This window comes from Dipodomys merriami, unplaced genomic scaffold (assembly GCF_024711535.1).
Source record: "Dipodomys merriami isolate MVZ:Mamm:240054 unplaced genomic scaffold, mDipMer1.0.p SCAF_877, whole genome shotgun sequence".
Lineage (NCBI taxonomy): Eukaryota > Metazoa > Chordata > Mammalia > Rodentia > Heteromyidae > Dipodomys > Dipodomys merriami.
This window is the reverse complement of record NW_027206487.1, coordinates 1-23,664: the sequence shown is the minus strand read 5'-3', so window position 1 is coordinate 23,664 and position 23,664 is coordinate 1. Positions and strand designations below refer to the sequence as shown.

Below are 23,664 nucleotides of genomic sequence, written 5' to 3'. Positions count from 1 at the left end.
TAGCAAGAAAAAACGGTATAGAAGAGCTAGGGGTAGAGTCCTTGTTTGGCACAGGGAAGGCCCCATGTTCAATTCCTGGTGCCACAAAAAGGAGATATAAAAAGAAAGGCTGGGAAGGTGGCTTCATGGTAGAGTGCTTGCCTAGAATGCATGAGGCTCTGGGTTCGAGTCCTCAGCACCACATGAATGAAAATATAGTCTAACAACAAGGAAATCGCTGTCTCTTACATCCTTGGGACCCACCCCCCTTGCTTGTGTTTTGGCCAGCCCGAACTCTGCCACTCTTCAGGTGAGCCCACCCCGATGGCTCCCAAAGACCTCAATTCTGGGGTCCAGTGCTTCTGAGGCCCTGAGAGCCTGGGTTCATCCCCAGCGATGCCAAAAGAAGCAGAAAAACAAGTAGGGGCCGGGCGCCGCCGCCGGTGGCTTACGCCTGTCATCCTAGCCTGCTGAGGCAGGCTGAGTAGCCGGGGCGCCAAGTCCGTGAGACTCTGATCTCCAATGAATCACCAGAAAACCGGAAGTGGCGCTGTGGCTCAAGTGGTAGAGCGCCCGCCTTGAGCTGAAGAGCTGAGGGACAGCGCCCAGGCCTAGTAGTTCAAGCCCCACAACTGACAAAAACAAGTGCTTGTGCTTCTGTACACAGGGTGTAAAACAACCCTGGGTTTAGGGTACTTGGAAACCTAGCTAGACCGGAACGTTAGCAGGGTAAGTTTGAACGGGACCCAGTGCAGTGGCTCACACCTGTAACCCCAGAACACTGGAGGAGGCAGGGCTGGGGGAGGATTACCATTGTCGAGGCCAGCTTGGGCAAAAAAGTGCAGAGAAACCTCATCTCGAGCAACAGAATCTGGGTATGCCTGGCTATCCCAGACTAGGCAGAAAACGTAAAGAGGAGGCTGGCTCAGACATAAAATAGACTTAAAACTGGACACCAGCGGTTCCCACCTGTCATTCCAGCTACTCAGGAGGCTGAGATCTGAGGATCGCGGTTCAAAGCTAACCCAGTCAGGAAAGTCCGTGAGACTCTGCCCTCCAGTGAACCACCAGAAAACCAGAAGTGGCGCTGTGGCTCAAGGGGTAGAGCGCCCGCCTTGAGCTGAAGAGCTGAGGGACAGTGCCCAGGCCCAGAGTTCAAGTTCCACCACCGACAAAAAGTGGTGGAGCATCTTCTTAGCGACTGTGAGCGCCCGAGTTCCAACGCCAGACACACACACGTGCACACACAAGCACAGGAACGGTGAGTCACCACCACGCCATCAGCTGCAGAGGAAGTGTTGGGGCTCGGGGTGCAGGGTGGAGGGAGAGGAAGGGCTGTAATAGCAATGCATTTCGCTCTTGAGAGATTACCCAACATCCTGGCATTTAGAAAATGTACGGCCTCGCCTGGCACAAACTGTCCCGGCAGCCTGCTGACTTTCCTCCCCTCCCCGGTCCCCGGCAGCCTGGGGGAGGGGGGCTGTCTCTCCCACCTCTGGGCCATGGCTTCGAGGCTCCGAGGGAGAGAGGGTGGTGCTGGCCGAGCGGGAGCCTGAAACCCTGGCCCGGAAGAGGCCTGGAACGTCCATCCACCAGCCAAGCGCTGGGGCTGCAGAAGAGCGTTCAAGCCTCTCCCTAAGATGTCATCAGACACGAGCGTAGCCTCTGAGCGCCGGCTCTCACGCCTGTCATCCCAGCTGCTTGGGAGGCTGAGAGCGGAGGATTGGTGGTTCAAAGCCAAGCTGGGCGGAAAAGCCCGTGAGATTTGTGTCTCTAACCACGGAGAATTGGGGACGTGGAGCCATCCTGGCTCAAGGGGTAAGAGTGACCGCCTGGGACAAAAAGCTGAGGGACAGCACCTAGGCCCTGAGTTCAAGCCCCAGGACCGGCGCAAAAAAAAAAGCACAGCACGTGTCTATGAGGTGAATTGTTTGTCCACAGACAATGTTTGGGGCGTTTGAGGATGGGGAGACCCTCCCCCCATAACCAAGACACCCTCTTCCTACAAAGTAGTAGGAATCCTGGTCTGGTTTGTGTCCCTTTGCTGATAAAGCCACGTCTGCAAAGCAAGATCCTTCGCGGGCAGCTGAGGACGGGCCTGGGTGGGGGGTGCACCCCCTCCTGCCGTGTCCCCCCCTCCTGCCGTGTCCCCCCCTCCTGCCGTGTCCCCCCCTCCTGCCGTGTCCCCCCCTCCTGCCGTGTCCCCCCCTCCTGCCGTGTCCCCCCCTCCTGCCGTGTCCCCCCCTCCTGCCGTGTCCCCCCCTCCTGCCGTGTCCCCCCCTCCTGCCGTGTCCCCCCCTCCTGCCGTGTCCCCCCCTCCTGCCGTGTCCCCCCCTCCTGCCGTGTCCCCCCCTCCTGCCGTGTCCCCCCCTCCTGCCGTGTCCCCCCCCTCCTGCCGTGTCCCCCCCCTCCTGCCGTGTCCCCCCCTCCTGCCGTGTCCCCCCCTCCTGCCGTGTCCCCCCCTCCTGCCGTGTCCCCCCCTCCTGCCGTGTCCCCCCCTCCTGCCGTGTCCCCCCCTCCTGCCGTGTCCCCCCCTCCTGCCGTGTCCCCCCCCCGTGAGGTGTCCCAGGGGAAGGGACGGGCCAGCCCGGGCTTGCCCCACCCCATGCACCATCAGACACGGGAGGAACCGCCTAGCGCAGACCACGCCAAACACAGCCCCCAGCTGCGCGGCCCAGCCATGCCGAGTCCCGGCCGCCGCCAGCCGCGTGCGTGCCCGTGACTGCGGGGAGGGCCTTTGCCTTGGGTCTTCAGCCCTGAGCCATCTTGGCAGGGTTGCTGGTCAGGTTTGGAGCCGTGCAGCTCGGCCTGGGGTCCAGGCGGGGCCGGGGACGCGGGGAGGTTGGCCAGCATGGCTGCTGTGCCCCTGGCCCCGGCCTCAAGGACTCCTGAGATCAAGTGCATTTACTTTCTTGCTCCTCTAGGGAGCCCAAAGGTCTGTCGGTCGGTCTGTCAGTCTGTCTGTCTGTCTGTGTCTCTGCAACCTCTGACAGCTTCAGTTCTCCCGCACGGCACACCCTCCACTGAGAAATGGGGAGAGGAGACGGGGTACACCCGATCGCTCATCCCTCCCCGGCTTCCCAGATCCGCCGTCCCCCGAAGCCCGCGGGGGACCCAGGACAGCACCAACCCGTCTCCACACCAGCCCCGCACCTCGCCGGCCACGTCCCACGGGGCTGTGAGCCACGGGCAGCCCCCCACAATGGAGCCTGGGGAGCCTGACAAAGAGGCAGATGCACCCTGACCAGGCCCTGCGTGTGCACACGGGGAAAGAGGGCAGGCTCATGCAAATCATATGCAAATGATCCAGACCCGCACCCACAGGTTGATTACAGGATCCCAGTAGGCCAAAAAAATGAATTTTTTTTTTTCTCAGAAAACAACCAACTTCTCCAGCACTTGTGACTTGAGAGTCAGCGGCACATTTAATTCTCACCTCTCCGTAAAGTAGATCCTTCTGGCATTTCACCATGTAGGTTGTGTGCCAGCCGGGCAGGCCTGGGGCCTGAGTCTCTGCACCGAGGTTGGGTGTGACCTTGTATGCCGTGAAGCCCGGGGACTCCAGCTTTTGGGGGTGACCCCAGCCTCTGGAGAGTAAGTGGCTTTGTAGTCAAGGCCCCCTGACCCCCCCTGCCACCCCAACCTCACTTCCCAGAGGAAGTTACTGGTTGACCTCGGGAAATGGAAACTTCCTAAGGAGGAAAGTACAGAGAATGCTGACAGGGCAGGAGAGGGGAGGGGAGAGGGCACCCCCCGAACTTGCTGAGCCGTGTGAGCCGTGGGAAGAACACAGGCCTGTTTGGGGGGTCCCTGATCCCTTGGGAGTTTCTCACGCACCCCATAATTACAAGCCTGGGAAGGAAGGGGAGCAAATAGCCAGTGGGAGGCATCAGTCTCTCAGCGGGGAGCTAGGCTTCAGGGATCAGGACAGACCCACGAAGATGTTTTTGGTGGTGGTGGTGGTCATGGGACTTGAACTCTGGGCCTGGGCACTGTCCCTGAGCTCTTTAAGGCTGGCACTCTACCACTTGAGCCACAGCGCCACTTCTGGTTTTCTGGTATTCCATTGGAGATGAGAGTCCCAAAGACTTTGCTGTCCGGGGCTGGCTTTGAACTGCCATCCTCAGATCTCAGCCTCCGGAGTCTGGGATGACGGGCGTGAGCCACTGGCTCGCCCAGCTGTGGCATCCAAGTAATCGCGTGAGTCAGCCGACAGGAAAGGTTGGTTCTGGCTCCGTGGATTTGGCGCTGTGGCTTTGGGCCTATGGTGACTGTTCATGGTGACAAAGGAACGTTGATGGAGGACGACTCGCTCACCTTGTGTCTAGGAAGCAAAAAAAGAGCGAGGAGCCAGGGTCCCCAAACTCCCCTTCGAGATCACACCACCAATGACCTAACTTCCTTCCCCTAGGCCCCGCCCACCAGAGGTTCCAGCGCCTGTCAGTCATACTCAACACTGGCCATGAAGCCTGTAATCCATGTGCCCAGGAGCGGGTGGGCGTGTGTTTTCGGTCAAAACTCTAATGGTCATTGTCCTCCAGGGTTTCCTGACGTCCTCCGGCCGCAGGCCCGTCTTGCTGGGGTTGGGGGACTCGGGCTTCCTGCCTGATGACCTGGAATGGTTGGGTCCCACGGGAGGCTGCGTGTAGGACAGACCTTTCATTCCAGCCCAGCCTGGCAGGTGGGAGGGAGAAGGGGGAAGTCCAGGAGTTTGCCCATGGCCGCTGGGAGTCTCGCTCCTGATGGGAGTAAGTCCACCCATCTTGTGGCCCTCGAGGTGGGCCTGTTGGTCTTTCCTATTGGAGCCATCTCCAATGCGTGTGGGTTCCCTGGTGATGGACCTGTCAACTGCTCTTATCCCTAGGACCAGAGTAATCCCACTTGTTCTAGAACATTCTATCCCTGGAACATGTGTACTGTCACTGTGATCCCTGTAAGGGATCAGACCTGTGGGCTCCTGGAGGTCAAGACTCCTAAGCTTTAACACAGCCGGCGGGATCGTTTTTTAAAATTTTGTGCAGGTCCTGGGGCTTGAACTTGGGGCCTGTGTGCCGTCCCCCAGCTGCTTTTGCTCAAGGCTGGCTTTCCATCACTTGAGGCTTCTTGGAAATGAAGTCTCCGGCTCTTCACGCCCAGGTTGGCTCCGAGCGGTGAGCCTCTCTGCTCTCCCGGGTAGCCGGGGTGACTGGCATGAGCCCCCAGCGCCGCTGTGCCCCAAATCTTCCCAGGAGACCAGGCGTGCGGGATGACGCTGGTGGCCCTGCCAGCCTCTGGGGGGGGGGACCGGGGACGGGCTGTGTGCCGAATGGCACAGGTCAGGACCTCCAGCCTACGCTTGTTTGAGCTCAGCACGGGAGCCGCTGCGGCTGGGCCAGGCCGGGCTGTGTCGTCTGTGCTGTTTTCACAGAGGCGCCGGTGGCCAGGGAAGACAGCCCTGCCCAGAGGCCATGGGAACCTGAGCTACGTGAACCCCCAGGCAGACTAGCCCCCACGGTGGGGGCCTTCCCGTCTCTGGAGAATAAATGGAGTCCTCAGAGGACTTCGGGTCCCCCGCCCCGTACTGTTCTCATCCTCCTCACGCTGGGGGGGGGGGGCGGCAAAGGCCCTGGCAGGGTTTCAATGCCTGTCATCGATCCTGGACTAAAAGCCTCAGACTGCCGTCCTGTAGCTGGATCTCAGGCAGGTACCACCATCTCCTGGCTGGCAGGTGGAGATGGGTCCTCCCAACCTCTAGCTCCTGAGGAGCCGGGATTACAGGCTTCTCCTAAGCCTGACTGAATGACATTGTTCCAGGCTCGTCAGCCAGTAGGAGCATTGTCCTCAGTAGGGCTGGGCCCGCCTGCCCGCCTGTCCTGCCTTGGTAACTCTGTCTAGTCCGGCTGGCTGTGCTTTCCCTGTGGGAATATTTGGTCTTTTTCCCAACCTAGGCTGATCTCTTCCCACATGTTGTCTTTTTAAGTGAGTGTGTGTTAACTGCACGGAGGGGTTTGCTTGGGTATCCACACTAGCACGGGTTGTACAACACCCCCCTCTCCTTTCCCTGCAACCCCCATTTTCCTGGCCATCTGTACAGGATTATCTGTTCATTTGTCCATTATGGATCTTTATTTGTGGCTAGTGGGGCTTGAACTCAGGGCCTGGGCCACTGTCCCTGAGCTTTTCTGCTCTAGGTTAGGGCTCTACCACGCTGAGCCACAGCTCTACTTCGGGCTTTTTTTTTAAAGTAGTTCCTTGGAGATGAGTCTCATGGACTTTCCTGGCTGGGTTGGCGTTGAACCGGGTCCTCGGATCTGGGATGACAGGTCAGAGCCACCGACGCCGGCTTGCCCATTGTTAATTGGATTGTTGATTTCTTTTGGAGTTATGACTACAAGGGTGAGCTACCAGCACCACGCTCTTTCTCTGCAAGTATTTTTCCCTCCCTCCCTCCCTCTCTCTCTGCTCTTTCTCTCTCCTTTTCTTTCTCTCACGGACCCGAGCCCCCTCCCCATTACCACCATCTATGGCATTTGTGCTGTGCCTCCCTGGCTGGTTTTGAACCCTCTCCCTGACTTTCTAGAAGGAACCGGGGCCCCCAAACTCCTGCCTGTGGCCTCTCCCAGCATGTTTGTTGGGGACATGCTCTGATGACCTCCTGTGTCCGCACAGGGGTCAGAGGACCCCTCTCCCAGGCCGCTGGCTGGCTGAGCTGGCCGGGGTCTCCCAGCTGCTTCCCGCGCGCCCCCCGGTGGCCATGCGTGGCACCGCAGCCTCGCCGAGGCCTCTGCGCTCAGGGCAGGGCTGCTCCAGCCAGGGCCGGTGGAGCTTTCTAGGCCAGTCGGGGATTAGAACCGGACTGGCAGCCCGGGACCACGCCCTGGCGGGATTAGGCGGCCGGCTCTGCAGGGTGAGGTTGCTCTTCAGGCCCCCGGGGATCGGGGATCTGGGATCGGCGGGGGCGGGCCTTGGCCTGAGGTCAGTGGCCGCCTCCAGCCCCAGCGGCTTCTTGCCCAGTTGTCCATCGGAGGAGGCCGGCACAGGGCTCGGGGTCCCCTCGGCCAGAGGTCCCCACCCCTGAAGAGCCTTTCTTCATTTAAAATCAAATTCTGGCCCCGGGAGCCTATGGTGGCTCCCACCCCTCCCCCCGCCATCCCAGCTCCTCAGGAGGCTGAGATCTGAGGATCACGGTTCAAAGCCAGCCGGGGCAGGAAAGTCCATGAGACTCTGATCTCTATCTCTGAAAAGTTGGCTCTGACCCCCCCGGTGGGGGCTTCCTGGGTTGACCTCATCCCCGGACCCCGTTCCAGGCCTCCACAGTGGGCCAGGGGATGGGGGGTGGGGGGGCAGGTGGGGGGCTCCTGGGTGTGTGCCAGCCCTGCTCCACGCTGAGCTCAGGGCACATGGGGTTCTGATGCCTGAGCTCATTGTGGGAACTCTCGGGCTCGTCCACGGGTGCCGGGTGGACCCGACTCCCACCACCCCAACCGTGTCTGTGGTGGGCAGGGGCGACCCAGCCAAGGTCAGCGGCGCCCGGAGGCCTGGGCAGAGTGAAGCCCTGGGTTCGATTCCTCAGCACCACAGACACATAAAAAGCCGGAAGTGGCGCTGTGGCTCAAGGGGTAGAGCGCTCGCCTTGAGCTGAAGAGCTGGGGACAGCGCCCAGGCCCCGAGTTCAGGCCCCAGGACTGGCCAAGAAAGATGTGTACATGTATGTAAGTGTATTACATACTTGTAATAGATATACACACATGGGAGAGTGGCTGTGGAGGGGGAGGGGCCTGGGGAGGACGGGCAGCGTGGGGGGTGGGTCAGCAGCCTGACTCACTGGGCTCCAGGGCCAGCCCACATTCCAAGCCTTTGCTCTGACCCGCCTGGCCCAGCCTTAAAGGGCCAGCGCCCCTGGGAGGGGCACCCCTTCCTTCCTCCCCCCCCACCGTGAGGGGACAGGGCCTGATGGGACCCTACCACCTCCCCCTCCACTCCCAACCACGCAGCCCACACTGCGAGTCACGGGGGCTCCCCCCAGCTCCCTCCCCCCAGCTCCCTCCCCCCAGCTCCCTCCCCCCGCTCCCTCCCCCCGCTCCCTCCCCCCGCTCCCTCCCCCCGCTCCCTCCCCCCAGCTCCCTCCCCCCAGCTCCCTCCCCCCGCTCCCCCCCGCTCCCCCCCGCTCCCCCCCGCTCCCCCCCGCTCCCCCCCGCTCCCCCCGCTCCCCCCCCGCTCCCCCCGCTCCCCCCCGCTCCCCCCCGCTCCCCCCCGCTCCCCCCCGCTCCCCCCCGCTCCCCCCGCTCCCTCCCCCCCGCTCCCTCCCCCCGCTCCCTCCCCCCGCTCCCTCCCCCCGCTCCCTCCCCCCGCTCCCTCCCCCCGCTCCCCCCGCTCCCTCCCCCCGCTCCCCCCCGCTCCCTCCCCCCGCTCCCCCCGCTCCCTCCCCCCGCTCCCTCCCCCGCTCCCTCCCCCCAGCTCCTCCCTTTCCCCCTTCCCCCCCTCCATACTCCCAGGGCCTACAGGCCAGCACCACCACACCCTTCCCTATACTGGTGCTGGTCCAAGTTTCCCTTGGCTCTTTGGGGGTCAGGCTGCCGGGCCTCTGTGGGGTCCCCTTGGGGCCTTCCTAACTTCACACCCACCCCGTCTCATCCAAGCCCGGGGTTGGGGGGAGAGAACACCCCCCCCCCAGCTCCCTTGCAGGCCGGGCCCAGGCCACTTCTCTGGTCTCTGCACGCCACCCCGTGGCCGCTCAGGGGAATTCCACAGTGAACCGGGAGATAAGAGGGTGCCATGGCCTGCAGTCCCCCTGGAAAGTCACCTCACAAAAAGCAGGCCTCAGGTCAGGGCGGTGGGTGAGGCTGGCATTCCCAGCTGCTCAGGAGGCGGAGTCACGATTCGAAGCCAGCAGGGGCAGATGAGTCTGCCAATGAACCACCAATGAACCATCTACTTACCACCTTTAATAAAATGCTGGAGTGAGCCCGGTGCTGGTGGCTCACATCTGTCATCCTAGCTACTAGGTTGAGATCTGAGAATTGCGGTTCCAAGTCAGCCCAGGCAGAAGTCATGGGGCCTGAACTCTGGGCCTGGGCGCTGTCCCTCAGCTCTTCAGCTCAAGGCTAGCGCTCTACCACTGAGCCACAGCGCCACTTCCAGCTTTTTTCTTTTTGCTTATGTGGTGCTGAGGAATCGAACCCAGGGCCTCGAGCATGCAAGGCAAGCGCTCTACCACTGAGCCACCTTCCTAGCCCCACGTGAGACTCTTATCTTCAATGAACCACTCAACATCCAGAAATGGAGTTGTGGCTCAAGTGGCAGAGCACCAACCTTGATTGAAAAAGCTAAAAATCGGTGCCCAAGCCCCAGGAAGAGCACAAACACACACATACCCTGAATAGGTTTGGGTATAACGTTTTTTTTTTTTTTTTCTACTAACATGCAGATTCTCAGGGAAAGAGCAGAACTTGAAGTTGGGTTGGGAAGGAGGAGGAAGAGGGGGAGGGAGGGAGAGGGAGGGAGGCAAGGATCCCCTTGTGCCAGGATCCCACTGTGTTCCTGCCCTCTAGTAACCCCAGACAAATGTCACCAAGGTTGTGGCCTTGGGTGGACCATGCCCATTGGGCCTTGGTACGGTGCTGGCCCCAGCTGACTAGGTCAGCAGGCCCCAGACAAGCCCAGGCTTGCTTTGTTTGCCCTGGGGGGGGGAGAGGGAGGGAGAGGAGAGATTCCACCTCTGTTATCTACAGCCAGGGTCCTTGCGCTCTGGCCTCCAGTCTGGTTTTGGGGGCTATGAACAAAAGCTGTTGGCCCAGGCCCCAGTGTGTCCGTTCTTCTGCCCCGGGAAGGGTGCAGCTCCTTCCTGGGCCTGGCGCTCACTGCTTCCCGGGCTGGGGTCTGGGCCTGCCCGGATGTGGGGGCCACAGGAAGTTTGATCACCAGGGCCTGCGACCACATAAAGGCGTTGTGCGCCGTAGGCTGGCGCTCTACCATCTGAGCCACGGCTCCGCTTCTGGCTTTTCTGGAGATGGGAATCTCCCTGACTTTCCTGCCCGGGCCGGCGTTGAACCTGGGTCCTCGGATCTGTCTCCTGAATAGCTAGGCTTAGGTGTGAGCCCCTGACGCCCCGCCACTTATCGATGTGCATTTTTCTGTCATCTTTTCAAACCGTCCCAGTGCATTAGTCCAAAAAACTAGGGAGATAATTGGCGATGGGAGGACAGGCATATTGTAAAGCTTGGCTCGGAGGGGATGGACAGCTGCCGTGGGGCGGACGGACGGACAGGCAGATGGACGGACAGACGGATGGACAGATGGGTGGGCAGACAGGCAGGCAGATGGACGGATGGACGGACGGATGGACGGACGGACGGACGGACAGGCAAATGGACAGACAGACGGGCAGGCAGGCAGATGGATGGACGGACAGGCAGACGGACAGGTGGGCAGGTGGACAGGCAGGCAGACCCGCGAGCCCACGCGCGGGTGGGGCCACTCTCCTCCAGCCTCAGTTTCCCCGCTCACCCGGCCCCGCCCCCTCCTCCAGCCTCAGTTTCCCCGCTCACCCGGCCCCCCCTCCAGCCTCAGTTTCCCCGCTCGCCCGGCCCCGCCCCCCTCCTCCAGCCTCAGTTTCCCCGCTCACCAGGCCCCGCCCCCCAGCCTCAGTTTCCCCGCTCACCCGGCCCCCCCTATAGCCTCAGTTTCCCCGCTCTCCTTCCAGCCCGCGCAGCCGCGCCCCGCGGGCCGCCGGCCGCTCAACCTGAACCACTACGCCACCAAGAAGAGCGTGGCGGAGAGGCTGCTGGACGTGGCGCTGTTCCTGTCCAACGCCGCGCGGCTCAGGGCGGTGCTGGCGCAGGGCCCGGCCTCCGCCCACCACGCCGCGCGGCTGGCGCTCCTCGCCGCCTCCCTGCTGCTGCAGCTGGCGGTCGGCGTCCTGCTGGCGCTCATCGGTGAGCCGCGGCCCCGCGCCCGGGAGGCCCCCACAACCCCGCAGCCCCCGCGCCCGGGAGGCCCCCACAACCCCGCAACCCCCGCGCCCGGGAGGCCCCCACAACCCCGCAGCCCCCGCGCCCGGGAGGCCCCCACAACCCCGCAGCCCCGCGCCCGGGAGGCCCCCGCAGCCCCGCAGCCCCGCGCCCGGGGAGGCCCCCGCAGCCCCGCGCCCGGGAGGCCCCCGCAACCCCGCAGCCCCGCGCCCGGGAGGCCCCCGCAGCCCCGCGGCCCCGCGCCCGGGGAGGCCCCCGCAGCCCCGCGGCCCCGCGCCCGGGGAGGCCCCCGCAGCCCCGCAGCCCCGCGCCCGGGAGGCCCCCGCAGCCCCGCAGCCCCCGCGCCCGGGAGGCCCCCGCAGCCCCCGCGCCCGGGAGGCCCCCGCGGCCCCGCAGCCCCCGCGCCCGGGAGGCCCCCGCGGCCCCAGACCGAGGGCTCCATCTGACCTCCCCCGTCATCTCTGACCTCGCCCCCTCCCCCGTCATCTCTGACCTCGCCCCTCCCCCGTCATCTCTGACCTCGCCCCTCCCCCGTCATCTCTGACCTCGCCCCCCCCCCCCGTCATCTCTGACCTCGCCCCCCTCCGTCATCTCTGACCTCCCCGGTCATCTCTGACCTCCCCCCCGTCATCTTTGACCTCCCCCCCGTCATCTTTGACCTCCCTCCCCCCCGTCATCTCTGACCCCCCCCGTCATCTCTGACCTCCCCCCCTCATCTCTGACCCCCCCCGTCATCTCTGACCTCCTCCCCCCTCATCTCTGACCCCCCCCCGTCATCTCTGACCTCCCCCCCCTCATCTCTGACCCCCCCCTCATCTCTGACCCCCCCCTCATCTCTGACCCCCCCCCCGTCATCTCTGACCTCGCCCCCATCTCCTCCCAGCCCGGCTGAACCTGAACGAGGTCGGCAACCGGTGGCGCCTGAACCAGCTCAGCAACGCGGCACCGCCCTGGTCTTCCTCACGGCGGTGCTCAGCGTCTTCATCACGGCCTTCGGGGCCCACAGGCCGGGCGTCCTGGCCGCCAGGGCGTCGCGGGCCCCCGTCTGAGGGGGGTCGGCGGGTCCCCCGGCCTGCGCCCCACAGTTCACACACGTCCTTCCATAAAGCTCCGTGCACGTCCCCCTCGAGTCCGCCCGTCTGTCCTGACGGTTCTGGGGGAATCGCACTGCCTAGGAGCGGCGGGGCCTCGGGGGCCGGGTCTGGGGGCCCAGGGGGGGACCCGGCCCCCCCCCCCCCCAGGGACGGACAGACGGCGGGAAGGACGGAAGGAAGACGCAGACGCGGGTTTTTAAGAAGATGCTGTATTGGCCCGCCCCCTCCCCCCTCCCCCTCCCCTTAAGGCAGCCGGTGAGGTAACAGACGTGGACACGGGGCCACGGAGGGCAGGGGAGGCGGGCACAGGGCCGCACCGGTCCTTCCGGAAGGTTCCACCCACGCGCAGGGCCTGTGCGGGCGCCGCCTGCCCGCCCCTCCCCGCACCCGTGTAATGCACCGTTGGTGAACTCAGCAGCAGTCGATCCCGGCCTCGGGGCTCGCGGGATTAGTGCAAGGTAAGGGCTCTTCCCCGCCCCAGAGTCGGGGCCTCCCCGCGGGAGGCGGAGTCGCGGGACGGCCGCGGGGCTCCCGCTCCGCTTCTTCTGCCCAGCGACGCCGGCGCTCGGCACGCGGCCACGCCCACCGCGGGCCCCGCCCCACAGGTCACCCTAGGCCCCGCCCCACAACGGGTCCGTCCTATCCGGAGCCATGCCCCGCCCCCGCGAGGCCCCGCCCCCGCGAGGCCCCGCCCCGTGGCGTGCGCAGCCTGGCCTCCCCTTCCCTGCCGTCGGCGGCTGGTCCTGGTCCTGGTCCTGGTCGGGGTTGGGGTCCTGGTCTTGGTCCTGGTCCTGGTCGGGGTCGGGGTCCTGGTCCGGGTCCTGGCCCTGGCGGGCCGTCCGCGTCCGCGCCCGCCGGCCCCTCCGCCCCAGCCCGGGGCTCGTCCTGGCCGCTCCGCGCCGCTCCCCGCGGTCCCCTTGGTTGCTCAGGGCGCGTGCGCCGGGCGCCGGTCCCACATGCCGCGCTTGGAGTGGAAGTGGTGGAAGAGGTTCCTGACGAAGAGCCGCTCCACCTCCAGGCCGGCCTGCAGGACCCTGCGGGCGGGGAGACCGGGGTGAGGGGCTGCCGGGCTGCCGCCCCACCTCCAGGCCGGCCTGCAGGACCCTGCCGGCCGGGTGGGGGGGACAGGGGGACCTGCCCAGCTCCTCCTCCTCCCTCCACCTGTCCAGCAGCTCCCCGCCCTCCCTCCCTCCACCTGTCCAGCAGCTCCCCGCCCTCCCCCCTCCCTCCCTCCACCTGTCCAGCAGCTCCCCGACCTCCCTCCCTCCCCCCCTCCCTCCACCTGTCCAGCAGCTCCCCGACCTCCCTCCCTCCCCCCCTCCCTCCACCTGTCCAGCAGCTCCCCGCCCTCCCCCCTCCCTCCCTCCACCTGTCCAGCAGCTCCCCGCCCTCCCTCCCCCCTCCCTCCCTCCACCTGTCCAGCAGCTCCCCGACCTCCCTCCCTCCCCCCCTCCCTCCACCTGTCCAGCAGCTCCCCGACCTCCCTCCCCCCCCTCCCTCCACCTGTCCAGCAGCTCCCAGTCCTCGCCGCCCCAGCGGTCCCGGAACTCCTCGGTGTTCATGCCCCCGATCCGGTCCAGGTCTGATTTGTAGATGCCCAGCAGCCCGAAGCCATTCACCTCCCAGTAGCCTGAGGCACAGGACGTGTGTGTGTGTGTGTGTGTGTGTGTGTGTGTGCACACATGTGCACAGAGAGGGGAAAGAGGAGGGGGAGAGGATGTGTATCCACACAACGGCGGAGGGGGAGGAGGAACAAATGGGAGGATAGTGGAAAGTGAGGAAAAAGGTGGAGGGGAGGAGGAGGAGGAAAACAGCAGCAACCTGAAGGAGGTGGGATGGAGGGGGAGGGGGGGGCTGTGATGGGGGAGGGGCGGGGAGGACCGGGGAGGGGGGAGGGAGGAGCGGGCGGGAGGACTCACCCTCGGCCTCCCGGGGCGAGGCCCCGCAGCTCAGCCGCAGCAGTGCGGGCGCGAACGCCATCTTGCCCTCCACACAGTGCTTCCGGATGGTGTCAATGATCCCGGCTGGGAAGTGGATGTGGAGGTCACAGAGAAAGACGATGCTGTGGGGGTCCTGGGGGCCGAGCGGGCAGGGCAGGGTGAGGAAGTGAGGTCACGGGGGTGGGGGAGAGGATGTGGGGAGAGAGAGAGTTCACAGGGAGGGAGGAAGAGAGGTCCAAGAGAGGGAGGTCAGTGGGAAGGAGGAAGGGAGTCAGGGCTCTGTGGCCTAGCTGTTGGAGGCCCCCTCTGCCCCTGCCCCTGCCCCTGCCCCTGCCCCTGCCCCTGCCCCTGCCCCTGCCCCTGCCCCTGCCCCTGCCCCTGCCCCTCCTGGCTGGTTACCTTCACCAGATCTATGCCGGCCTGCAGGCCCGCCGAGCGCTCGAAGTTCCCACTTAGCTTCAGGTACTGGTAGCTGCAGGGAGGAGAGAAGCTCTGGAGGAGGTGGCGGTGGGCCGGGCGCCCGGTCACCCCAGCTGCTCAGGAGGCCAAGATCTGAGGATCACAGTTCACAGCCAGCCTGGGCAGGAAAGTCCGGGAGACTCTCATCTCCAGTGAATCACCAGAAAACCAGAAGTGGCGCTGTGGCTCAAGTGGTAGAGCTCAAGTCTGAGCCCCAGGACCAACAAGAAGCAACACAAAACAGGGCGGGCTTCGGCCGGGGCCCACCTCCGCAGGCTGACCGGCCGGGGCCGGGGCTCACCTCCGCAGGCTGGAGGCGGTCAGCGCCCGCTCCACGTCCATGTCCTCGCTGCTGTAGTCGGTGATGATGATGTTGAAGCCGGGGTCGCGGGTGAGCCGGGACAGGCCCTCCATGTCTCGGATGAACTGCAGCACCCAGCGCGCCTGGTTCTTCACTGAACCAGGGGAGCAAGCGGCCGTCAGGCCTCTGCTTAGGGGACAGCCTGCTGGGATCTGGCCCTGGCCTCTCCCCCGTCGGGACTCACCGGGCACGATGAAGTGGACCACGGCGCGGTGGTTCCAGGAGAAGCCCTGGGGCCAGCACAGCTTGGGCTCGGGGTCCCGGGCGTTGAGGACAGGCCCCTGCTGGCCCTGCGGGCTCCAGACCAGGCCCTGCAGGTTCCGGGCCTCCACCATCTCTCCACCGGCCGGCCGGCCGCCCTGCCAGCCGCGGGTGGACACGTACTCCGACAGCCGCACCAGGCGCCCGCTCGGCTCCCACAGCTCCAGCTCCAGGAGGTAGCGGCCCCCTCGCAGCTGGTCCTGGCGCTTCTCCACATTCACGATCCGCCGCAGCTGGTAGCGCCTGGGGCGGAGGAGCGGGGCCTGAGGGACACCCCAGGCAGGGCACGGCCGCCATCCTTAACCTGCACCCACAATTCCATCCTAAGTGTCCAGCCGAGTGAGAGGGTCGCGGCAAAGACAAATCAAGCTGTGCTCACACAGCCCCAGCCCGTCAGTCAGCCGGCTCCCAGATGAGCCGCGGATGTGCGGCTCACCGCTCGTGGCTGCAGGAATGCTAGCCCAGGCTGGAGGATGATTATACCTCATCTCCGGGGTGCCAGGAGTGCAGGCGGATGGCAACACACCCCGCTAATGGGAATATGCCTTTACACCCATTGAATTGCACTCTAAAGTGTGTAATGGTACTTGAATTTTATCTCAAACCTGTTGCTAGATGGAGAGATGTAGGAGGATGGATGAATCATGGTCTGATGGATGATGGATGGGTGGGTGTGATGGATGGATGAGTGGATGGGTGCATGAATGGGTGGATGGATGATGGATGGGTGGGTGTGATGGATGAGTGGATGGGTGCATGAGTGGGTGGATGGATGGTGGATGGACAGGTGCATGGGTGGATTGATGATGGGTGGGTGGGTGTGATGGATGGATGGGTGGGTGGATGGGTGGTGGATGGAAGGGTGGATGGATGGATGAGTGGAATGGGTGGGTGTGATGGCTGGCTGGCTGGATGTAAGGGTGCATGAATGGGTGGATGAGTGGATGGATAGGTGTGGATGGATGGACGGACAGGTGCATTGGATGGGTGGGTGTGATGGATGGATGGATGGATGAGTGGATGGATGGATGGACAGGTGCTTGCATGGATGGATGAATGGGTGGGTGGGTGGATGGATGATGGATGGACAGGTGCATGGGTGGATGGATGGGTGTGGTGGATGGATGGCTGACTGTGGATGGGTGGATGGATAGGTGCACAGGTGGATAGATGATGGATAGGTGGGTGTGATGGATGATGGACAGGTGCATGGGTGGTGGATGGATGGATGAGTGGATGGGTGGGTGTGATGGATGGATGGATGGATGAGTGGATGGGTGGGTGTGATGAGTGGGTGGCTGGATGGCTGACTGTGGATGGGTACATGAATGGGTGTATGGATGATGGATGGGTGGATGGGTAGATGGGTAGATGAGTGGATGGATGGGTGTGGATGGCTGACTGTGGATGGGTACATGAATGGGTGTATGGATGATGGATGGGTGGATGGGTAGATGGGTAGATGAGTGGATGGATGGGTGTGGATGGATGGATGGCTGACTGACTGACTGTGGGTGGGTGGATGGGTGGGTGTGGTGCATGGATGGATGAGTGGGTGTGGTGGATGGATGGATAAGTAGGTGGGTGGGTGTGGTGCATGGCTGTGGATGGGTGGATGGGTGGGTGCATGAATGTATGGTAGATGGATGCATGGATGGGTGGGTGGGTGGATGTGATGGATGGCTGTGGATGGGTGGACAGGTGGATGGATGGATGGATGGACAGGTGGATGGGTATATCAATGGGTGTATGGATGGACAGAAGGACAGATGCATAGGTGGATGGATGAGTGGATGGGTGGGTGGGTGTGATGGATGATGGACAGGTGCATGGGTGGATGGATGGATGAGTGGATGGGTGGGTGTGATGGATGGCTGGCTGACTGTGGATGGCTGACTGTGGGTGGGTGGATGGCTGACTGTGGGTGGGTGGATGGCTGACTGGATGGATGAGTGGATGGGTGGGTGTGGTAGATGGATGAGTGGACTGGATGGGTGGACAGGTGGGTGGATGGATGGATGGACGGACAGGTGCATAGGTGGATGGATGATGGATGGGTGAGTGGGTTTGATGGATGGATGGATGGTGGAGGGATGGATGGATGAGTAGATGGGTGGGTGGATGGATGGGTGCATGGATGGATGGCTGACTGGATGGGTGGACAGGTGGATGGATGGGTAGATGGATGGATAGATGAGTGGATGGGTGGGTGTGGTGGATGGGTGGATGGCCGACTGTGGATGGATGATGAATGGGTGGGTGTGATGGATGGATGGATGCTGGATGGGCAGGTGCATGGGAGGATGGATGGATGAGTGCATGAATGGGTGGATGGATGGACAGACAGGTGAGTGCATGGATGGATGAGTGGATGGTGGATGTGATGGATGGATGGCTGACTGTGGACGGGTGGATGGATGGACGGACAGGTGAGTGTATGGGTGGGTGGGTGGGTGGGTCGATGCAGGAATGGGTGGATGTATGGATGAGTGGATGGGTGGGTGAATGGATGATGGATGGGTGGGTGGAGGGGTGGATGGATGATGGATGGGTGGGTGGGAGTGATGGATGGATGGCCGACTGTGGATGGGTGAGTGACTGGTGGGTGTGGTGCATGGATGGATGGCCGACTGTGGATGGGTGAGTGACTGGTGGGTGTGGTGCATGGATGGATGGCCGACTGTGGATGGGTGAGTGACTGGTGGGTGTGGTGCATGGATGGATGGCCGACTGTGGATGGGTGAGTGACTGGTGGGTGTGGTGCATGGATGGATGGCTGACTGTGGATGGGTGTGTGTGGTGGATGGATGGGTGCATGAATGGGTGGGTGAGTGGATGGACAGACAGGTGCACAGGTGGATGGATGATGAATGGATGATAGATGGATGGGTGGGTGGATGGCTGACTGTGGATGGGTGGATGGATGGACAGGTGCATGCCTGGATGGATGAGTGGGTGGGTGGGTGGGTGGATGGATGAGTGGGTGGGTGTGGTGGATGGATGGTTGTGGACTGATGGATGGGTAGGTAGATGAATGGGTGGATGGATGATGGATGGACAGGTGGGTGGGTGTATCAGTGGGTGGATGGATGGATAAATGGACGGACAGATGCATAGGTGGATGGATGATGGATGGGTGGGTGGGTTTGATAGATGGATGGTGGAGGGATGGATGGATGAGTAGATAGGTGGGTGGATGGATGGGTGCATGGATGGCTGGCTGGCTGTGGATGGCTGGCTGTGAATGGGTGGACAGGTGGATGGATGGGTAGATGGATGGATGGATGAGTGGATGGGTGGGTGTGGTGGATGGGTGGATGGCTGACTGTGGATGGATGGATGGATGATGGACAGGTGCATGGGTGGATGGATGATGAATGGGTGGGTGTGATGGGATGGATGCTGGATGGGCAGGTGCATGGGAGGATGGATGGATGGATGGACAGATGAGTGCATGAATGGGTGGATGGACAGATGGACAGGTGAGTACATGGATGGATGAGTGGATGGACAGGTGAGTGTATGTATGGGTGGGTAGATGGATGGGTGCAGGAATGGGTGGATGTATGGATGAGTGGATGGGTGGGTGGATGGATGATGGATGGATGGGTGGGTGGAGGGGTGGATGGATGATGGATGGGTGATGGACAGACAGGTGAGTGGATGGGTGGGTGTGATAGATGGATGATGGATGGACAGGTGCATGGGCGGATGGATGAGTGCATGAATGGGTGGATGGATGGACGGACAGGTGCGTGCATGGATGGATGGATGATGGATGGACAGGTGCATGGGTGGATAGATGATGGATGGACAGGTACATGGATGGATGGATGATAGATGAGTGGATGGATGAGTGGATGGGTGGGTGGGATGGGTGGGTGGGTGGGATGGATGGGTGGATGATGGATGGACAGGTGCATGGGTAGATGGATGAGTGCATGAATGGGTGGATGGATGGATGGACAGGTGCATGCATGGATGGATGAGTGGATGGGTGTGTGTGATGGCTGGCTGGCTGACTGGATGGGTGCATGAATGGGTGGATGGATGGATGGATGATGGATGGGTGGGTGGGAGTGATGGATGGATGGATGGCCGACTGTGGATGGGTGGACAGGTGGATGGATGAGTGGATGGATGGGTGCATGAATGGGTGGGTGACTGTATGGACGGACAGGTGCATAGGTGGATGGATGATGAATGGATGGTAGATGGATGATGGATGGCTGACTGTGGATGGGTGGATGGATGATGGATGGGTGGGTGGGTGTGGTGGTTGGATGGCTGACTGTGGATGGGTGGATGGATGGACAGACAGGTGCATGGGTGGATGGATGATGGACGGATAGGTGTGTGGGTGGATGGATGGATGGATGAGTGAATGGGTGGGTGTAATGGCTGGCTGGCTGACTGTGGATGGGTAGATGGAAGGACAGACAGGTGCATAGGTGGATGGATGATGAACGGATGGTAGATGGGTGGGTGGGTGTGGTGGACAGATGATGGATGGACTAGATGCATGGGTGGATGATGGATGGATGAGTGGATGGATGGGTGGATGGATGGAATGATGGGTGGATGGAGTGGATGGATGGATGGGTGGATGCATGAGTGTAGTACTACGTGAACAACGCACTGTAGCTGTGTCTCACACCGTGCCCCTTCTAACCCATGTTATACGAGGTCTGACTGTCCTTGCGGCTGTCTTTCCTGGGGGTGGGGGCCCGCGGGGCTGGTGGGTGGTGGAGCAGGGCCTGCGCCTGGCTGACCTCTGCCCGGCTGACCTCTGCCCCGGGGCGCCCTTTCTCTTACCCTCGGCTCCTGTGGCTGAGCTTCCGCAGGAAGAGCCTGGCCACGCCCAGGGCCTCGGACTCGGCCAGCTGCAGGTTGCCGGAGGTGTTGCAGCTCAGGTCGATCCAGTCCGTGCGCAGCGCCTGGAAGTCAGGGCTGCGGGCGCTGAACGTGCGCTCCCAGTTCACCACGGGGTCGAAGGCGGGCGAGTACTCCGGGCCGCCATCCCCGTCCTCCTCCTCCTCCTCCTCCTCCTCCTCTTCTCCGTCCTCCTCCTCCTCCTCCTCTCCCTCCACCACTGCCGCCTCCTCAGCCACGTGGCTTTTGGGGAGCTCCCTCTGGTCACCCCTTCTCTGCCGGGCAATGAAGGACTCCACTTGGCTTAGCCACTGCGCCTGCTCGGCGGAGGTCCTGCCTGGCGGAGGGCTCGGGGGGGCCCGGGTCCTGGCGGGGAAGGGCCGCGTGGCGTTGGGCCCCGGGGTGGACCAGGCCAGCAGCTTGCGCAGGTGCGTGGGAAGGGAGGCGGGTCGGGCCTCTCCCGCCGGTGTCCCGGGGTGCCCGGCTCCCAAGGCAGGGGCGTCATCTGCCACCTCTTCATACAGGGATTCTTCTAGAAGATTCTTCTCCAGGCCTGTGGGTGGTAAGCATGGCTCAGGTCAGCACAGCAGGCAGGGAGCCTCAGCTCTCAGCGTGAGGCCCGGGCAGGGCAGGAGGCTGCGGCCGGGCGGGCCCAGCAGTGGACACGTGACTAGAGCAAGAGGGCCTGGGTTCAAATCATGGGGAGAAAGGGATGGACGGATGGACAGACACACAGACCTGTGATGTGGAATCCCCATCCCAATAGCAGTGTTTTGTTTTGTTTTTTCCCCAGTGGTGGGGCTTGAACTCAGGGCCTGGGCACTGTCCCTGAGCTGCTTTGCTCAAGGCTGGCCCTCTACCATTTGAGCCACAGCGCCGTTTCTGGCTTCTTCTGTGTATGTGGTGCTGAGTTGAACCCGGGACCTTGTGCATGCTACATGAGCACTCTACCACGGAGCCGCCTGCCCAGCCCCTCCCAGCCCCTCCCTCCCCTCCAGCCCCTCCCTCCCCTCCCAGCCCCTCCCAGCCCCTCCCTCCCCTCCCAGCCCCTCCCTCCCCTCCCAGCCCCTCCCTCCCCTCCCAGCACACCTGGCTGCCGGCGCCTGTGCTCCTCCTGCTGGTCCACCTTGATGTACTCCTGGAAGCTGACCCTGGGGGCAGGTGAGCCGCAGGGTGAGTGCGTGGGGGGACAGAGGGGGGTGGGGAGGGACAGAGGGGTGTGGGGGGACAGAGGGGTGTGGGGTGTGTGTGTGTTTCCCACCTGCCCGGGCGGTGCGCGCTCTCCTGGTAGAAGCAGGGGTTGCGGGTCTCCATGTGGCTCAGGCGGGTGTAGTCGTTGGGGTACACGAAGGACAGGTGCACCTGGGGAGGAGCGGCCCCGCCCTGACTCTTTCTAGAATGATTCCGTCTCACCTGCTGCTGCCCAGGCTGCCACCAAGCCGTCCACCCTCCCAGCGTCGCCACGGCCTTCCCCCACGGCCTCCCCCGAGCCATGGCCTCCCCCGAGCCATGGCCTCCCCCGAGCCACGGCCTCCCCCCCACGGCCTCCCCCGAGCCACGGCCTCCCCCCCACGGCCTCCCCCGAGCCACGGCCTCCCCCCACGGCCTCCCCCGAGCCATGGCCTCCCCCCACGGCCTCCCCCGAGCCACGGCCTCCCCCCCACGGCCTCCCCCCACGGCCTCCCCCCACGGCCTCCCCTGAGCCATGGCCTCCCCCCCACACGGTCTCCCCCCGTGTCCTCCCCCGGCCTCCCCTCCATGGTCTCCTCCCCTCCATGGTCTCCCCCCCCCCCGTCTCCTCCCCCGGCCTCCCCTCCATGGTCTCCCCCCCGTCTCCTCCCCCGCCCCCCCTCCATGGTCTCCCCCCCGCCCTCCCCCCCCCCCCCCCGCACTCACGAAGCGGAGGCCCTGGTAGCGCCGCAGCGGCAGCCCGTCCACCAGGTAGCTGGGCTTGTAGGGACAGTCGGGCAGCACGTGGCGCAGCCGGGACTTGGGGACCAGGGGCACTGGGGGCGGAAGGGGCGGGGCTGGAGGACGGAAGGGGCGGGGCGGGGAGGCCCGGGCCAGCCTCGGCTCGCAGCCGGCTCCCGCCCGCTGGGCCGGTCAGCAAAGGGGGGGGGCTGAGCGGGGCGCAGGGGTCACCCCGGGAACCCGGGCGGGGCGGGGCGCAGGGGTCACCCCGGGAACCCGGGCGGGGCGGGGCGCAGGGGTCACCCCGGGGAACCCGGGCAGGGCGGGGCGCAGGGGTCACCCCGGGAACCCGGGCGGGGCGGGGCGCAGGGGTCACCCCGGGAACCCGGGCGGGGCGGGGCGCAGGGGTCACCCCGGGAACCCGGGCGGGGGAGTCACCCCGGGCAGGGGCGGGCAGGGATGACCCCGCGTGACCCCGCCCCCCACCGACCTCGGTGCAGCGCGTCCCGCGGGTCGGGCCGCAGCATGTCGGCCGGGGGCGGCTCGTCCCCGGGCGCGGGGCTCGCGTGGCTGGCGGCCGTCTGCGGGATGTGGCCCACCTCGTCCATCTTCAGCACGCTCTCGTCTGCGGGGGGGGGGGGGGGGGGGGCGGAGGCACGGGGTCAGGGGGCAGGCGGGGGGCGCGCGGGGTCAGGGGGCGCGCGGGGTCAGGGGGCGCGTGGGGTCAGGGGGCGGGCGGGGTCAGGGGGCGCGCCGCACTCACTGGTGAAGAGGGACAGCGCGGCGGAGTCGATGATGGCGAACTGGGCCCCGGGTTCGTGGCGTCTCCACTGCAGGAGGAGAGAGAGGGTCGCGGGGTCGCGGGGGTCACGGGGTCACGGGCGGGACCCGCACCGGGGCTGCGGGCGCGGGCGGGGACTCACCGCGACCTCCACGTGGTCGGTGCCCTCGTGGTTCTGCTTGTGCAGCAGCTCGAAGTAGTACCGGAGCGAGGCCGACAGGCTGGCGGAGAGGAGCGCGGCTGGGGGCGGGCAGCGCGGGGCGGCCCAGGCCGGAGCCCTGCGGACCAGCGCCCAGGCCGGAGCCCCGAGACCAGCGCCCAGGCCGGAGCCCTGCGGACCAGCGCCCAGGCCGGAGCCCTGCGGACCAGCGCCCAGGCCGGAGCCCTGCGGACCAGCGCCCAGGCCCGGCGGCCCCGAGACCAGCGCCCAGGCCCGGCGGCCCCGAGACCAGCGCCCAGGCCCCCGCCGCCCGCCGCCCGCCGCCCGCTGTGAGATTGGCGTTTCCTCTACTGGCCCCCAGGTGGCGCTGACAGCGGCGCATCTCCCCCGCCCACCACCAGCTATGAGGCCGGTGCGTTTCCTCTATCTGCCACCAGGTGGCGCTGACAGCGGCGCATCTCCCCACCAGCTATGCGGTGGGTGCGTTTCCTCTCTCTGACGTGGGGCTGACATGTCTGCACGGCCCCTGCCTGCCACCAGCTGGGGGGTCGGGGCGTCCCCTCTGCTCGCCACCAGAGGGCGCGCCGAGACCACGCGTCTCCCCTGACGCGCCAGCTCTATGTCGGCGCGTTTCCTCGGCCGGCCAGCAGATGGCGCCGGAGACCAGCGCGTCCAGCCACCAGCTCTGCGGTCGGCGCCTCCTCCACCCGCCACCAGCTCTGCGGTCGGCGCCTCCTTCACCCGCCACCAGCTCTGCGGTCGGCGCCTCCTCCACCCGCCACCAGGCGGCGCGGGGGCCGCGGGCCCCGGCCAGGCCCGGCTTCCTTCCCCTCCAGGCCCCGCTCCCCACTCGCAAGCGCGGTCCGGCTCTTCCCGGCTCATTTCCAAGATCAAGAA

The 23,664-nt window shown here is 64.5% G+C and overlaps 1 protein-coding gene and 1 pseudogene across 1 annotated transcript; one reads left to right on the top strand and one right to left on the bottom strand.

The window, feature by feature from the left end:
- The window catches only part of LOC138820394 (ninjurin-2-like), a 28,749-nt pseudogene extending 16,726 nt beyond the window's left edge, over nucleotides 1–12,023 (top strand).
- A 235-nt stretch (nucleotides 12,024–12,258) lies between these two features.
- On the bottom strand, nucleotides 12,259–22,938 carry LOC138820396 (beta-1,4-N-acetylgalactosaminyltransferase 3-like; the record flags this gene model as incomplete). The annotated part of the gene is made up of 13 exons (XM_070012039.1): nucleotides 12,259–13,056; nucleotides 13,526–13,652; nucleotides 13,942–14,095; nucleotides 14,362–14,434; nucleotides 14,723–14,876; nucleotides 14,967–15,286; nucleotides 19,859–20,468; nucleotides 21,005–21,066; nucleotides 21,177–21,277; nucleotides 21,812–21,921; nucleotides 22,317–22,451; nucleotides 22,590–22,656; nucleotides 22,750–22,938. Coding segments are annotated over 13 exons (2,211 nt in total), but the record flags the coding sequence as incomplete, so codon positions are not given.
- Between the last annotated feature and the right edge of the window lie 726 nt (nucleotides 22,939–23,664).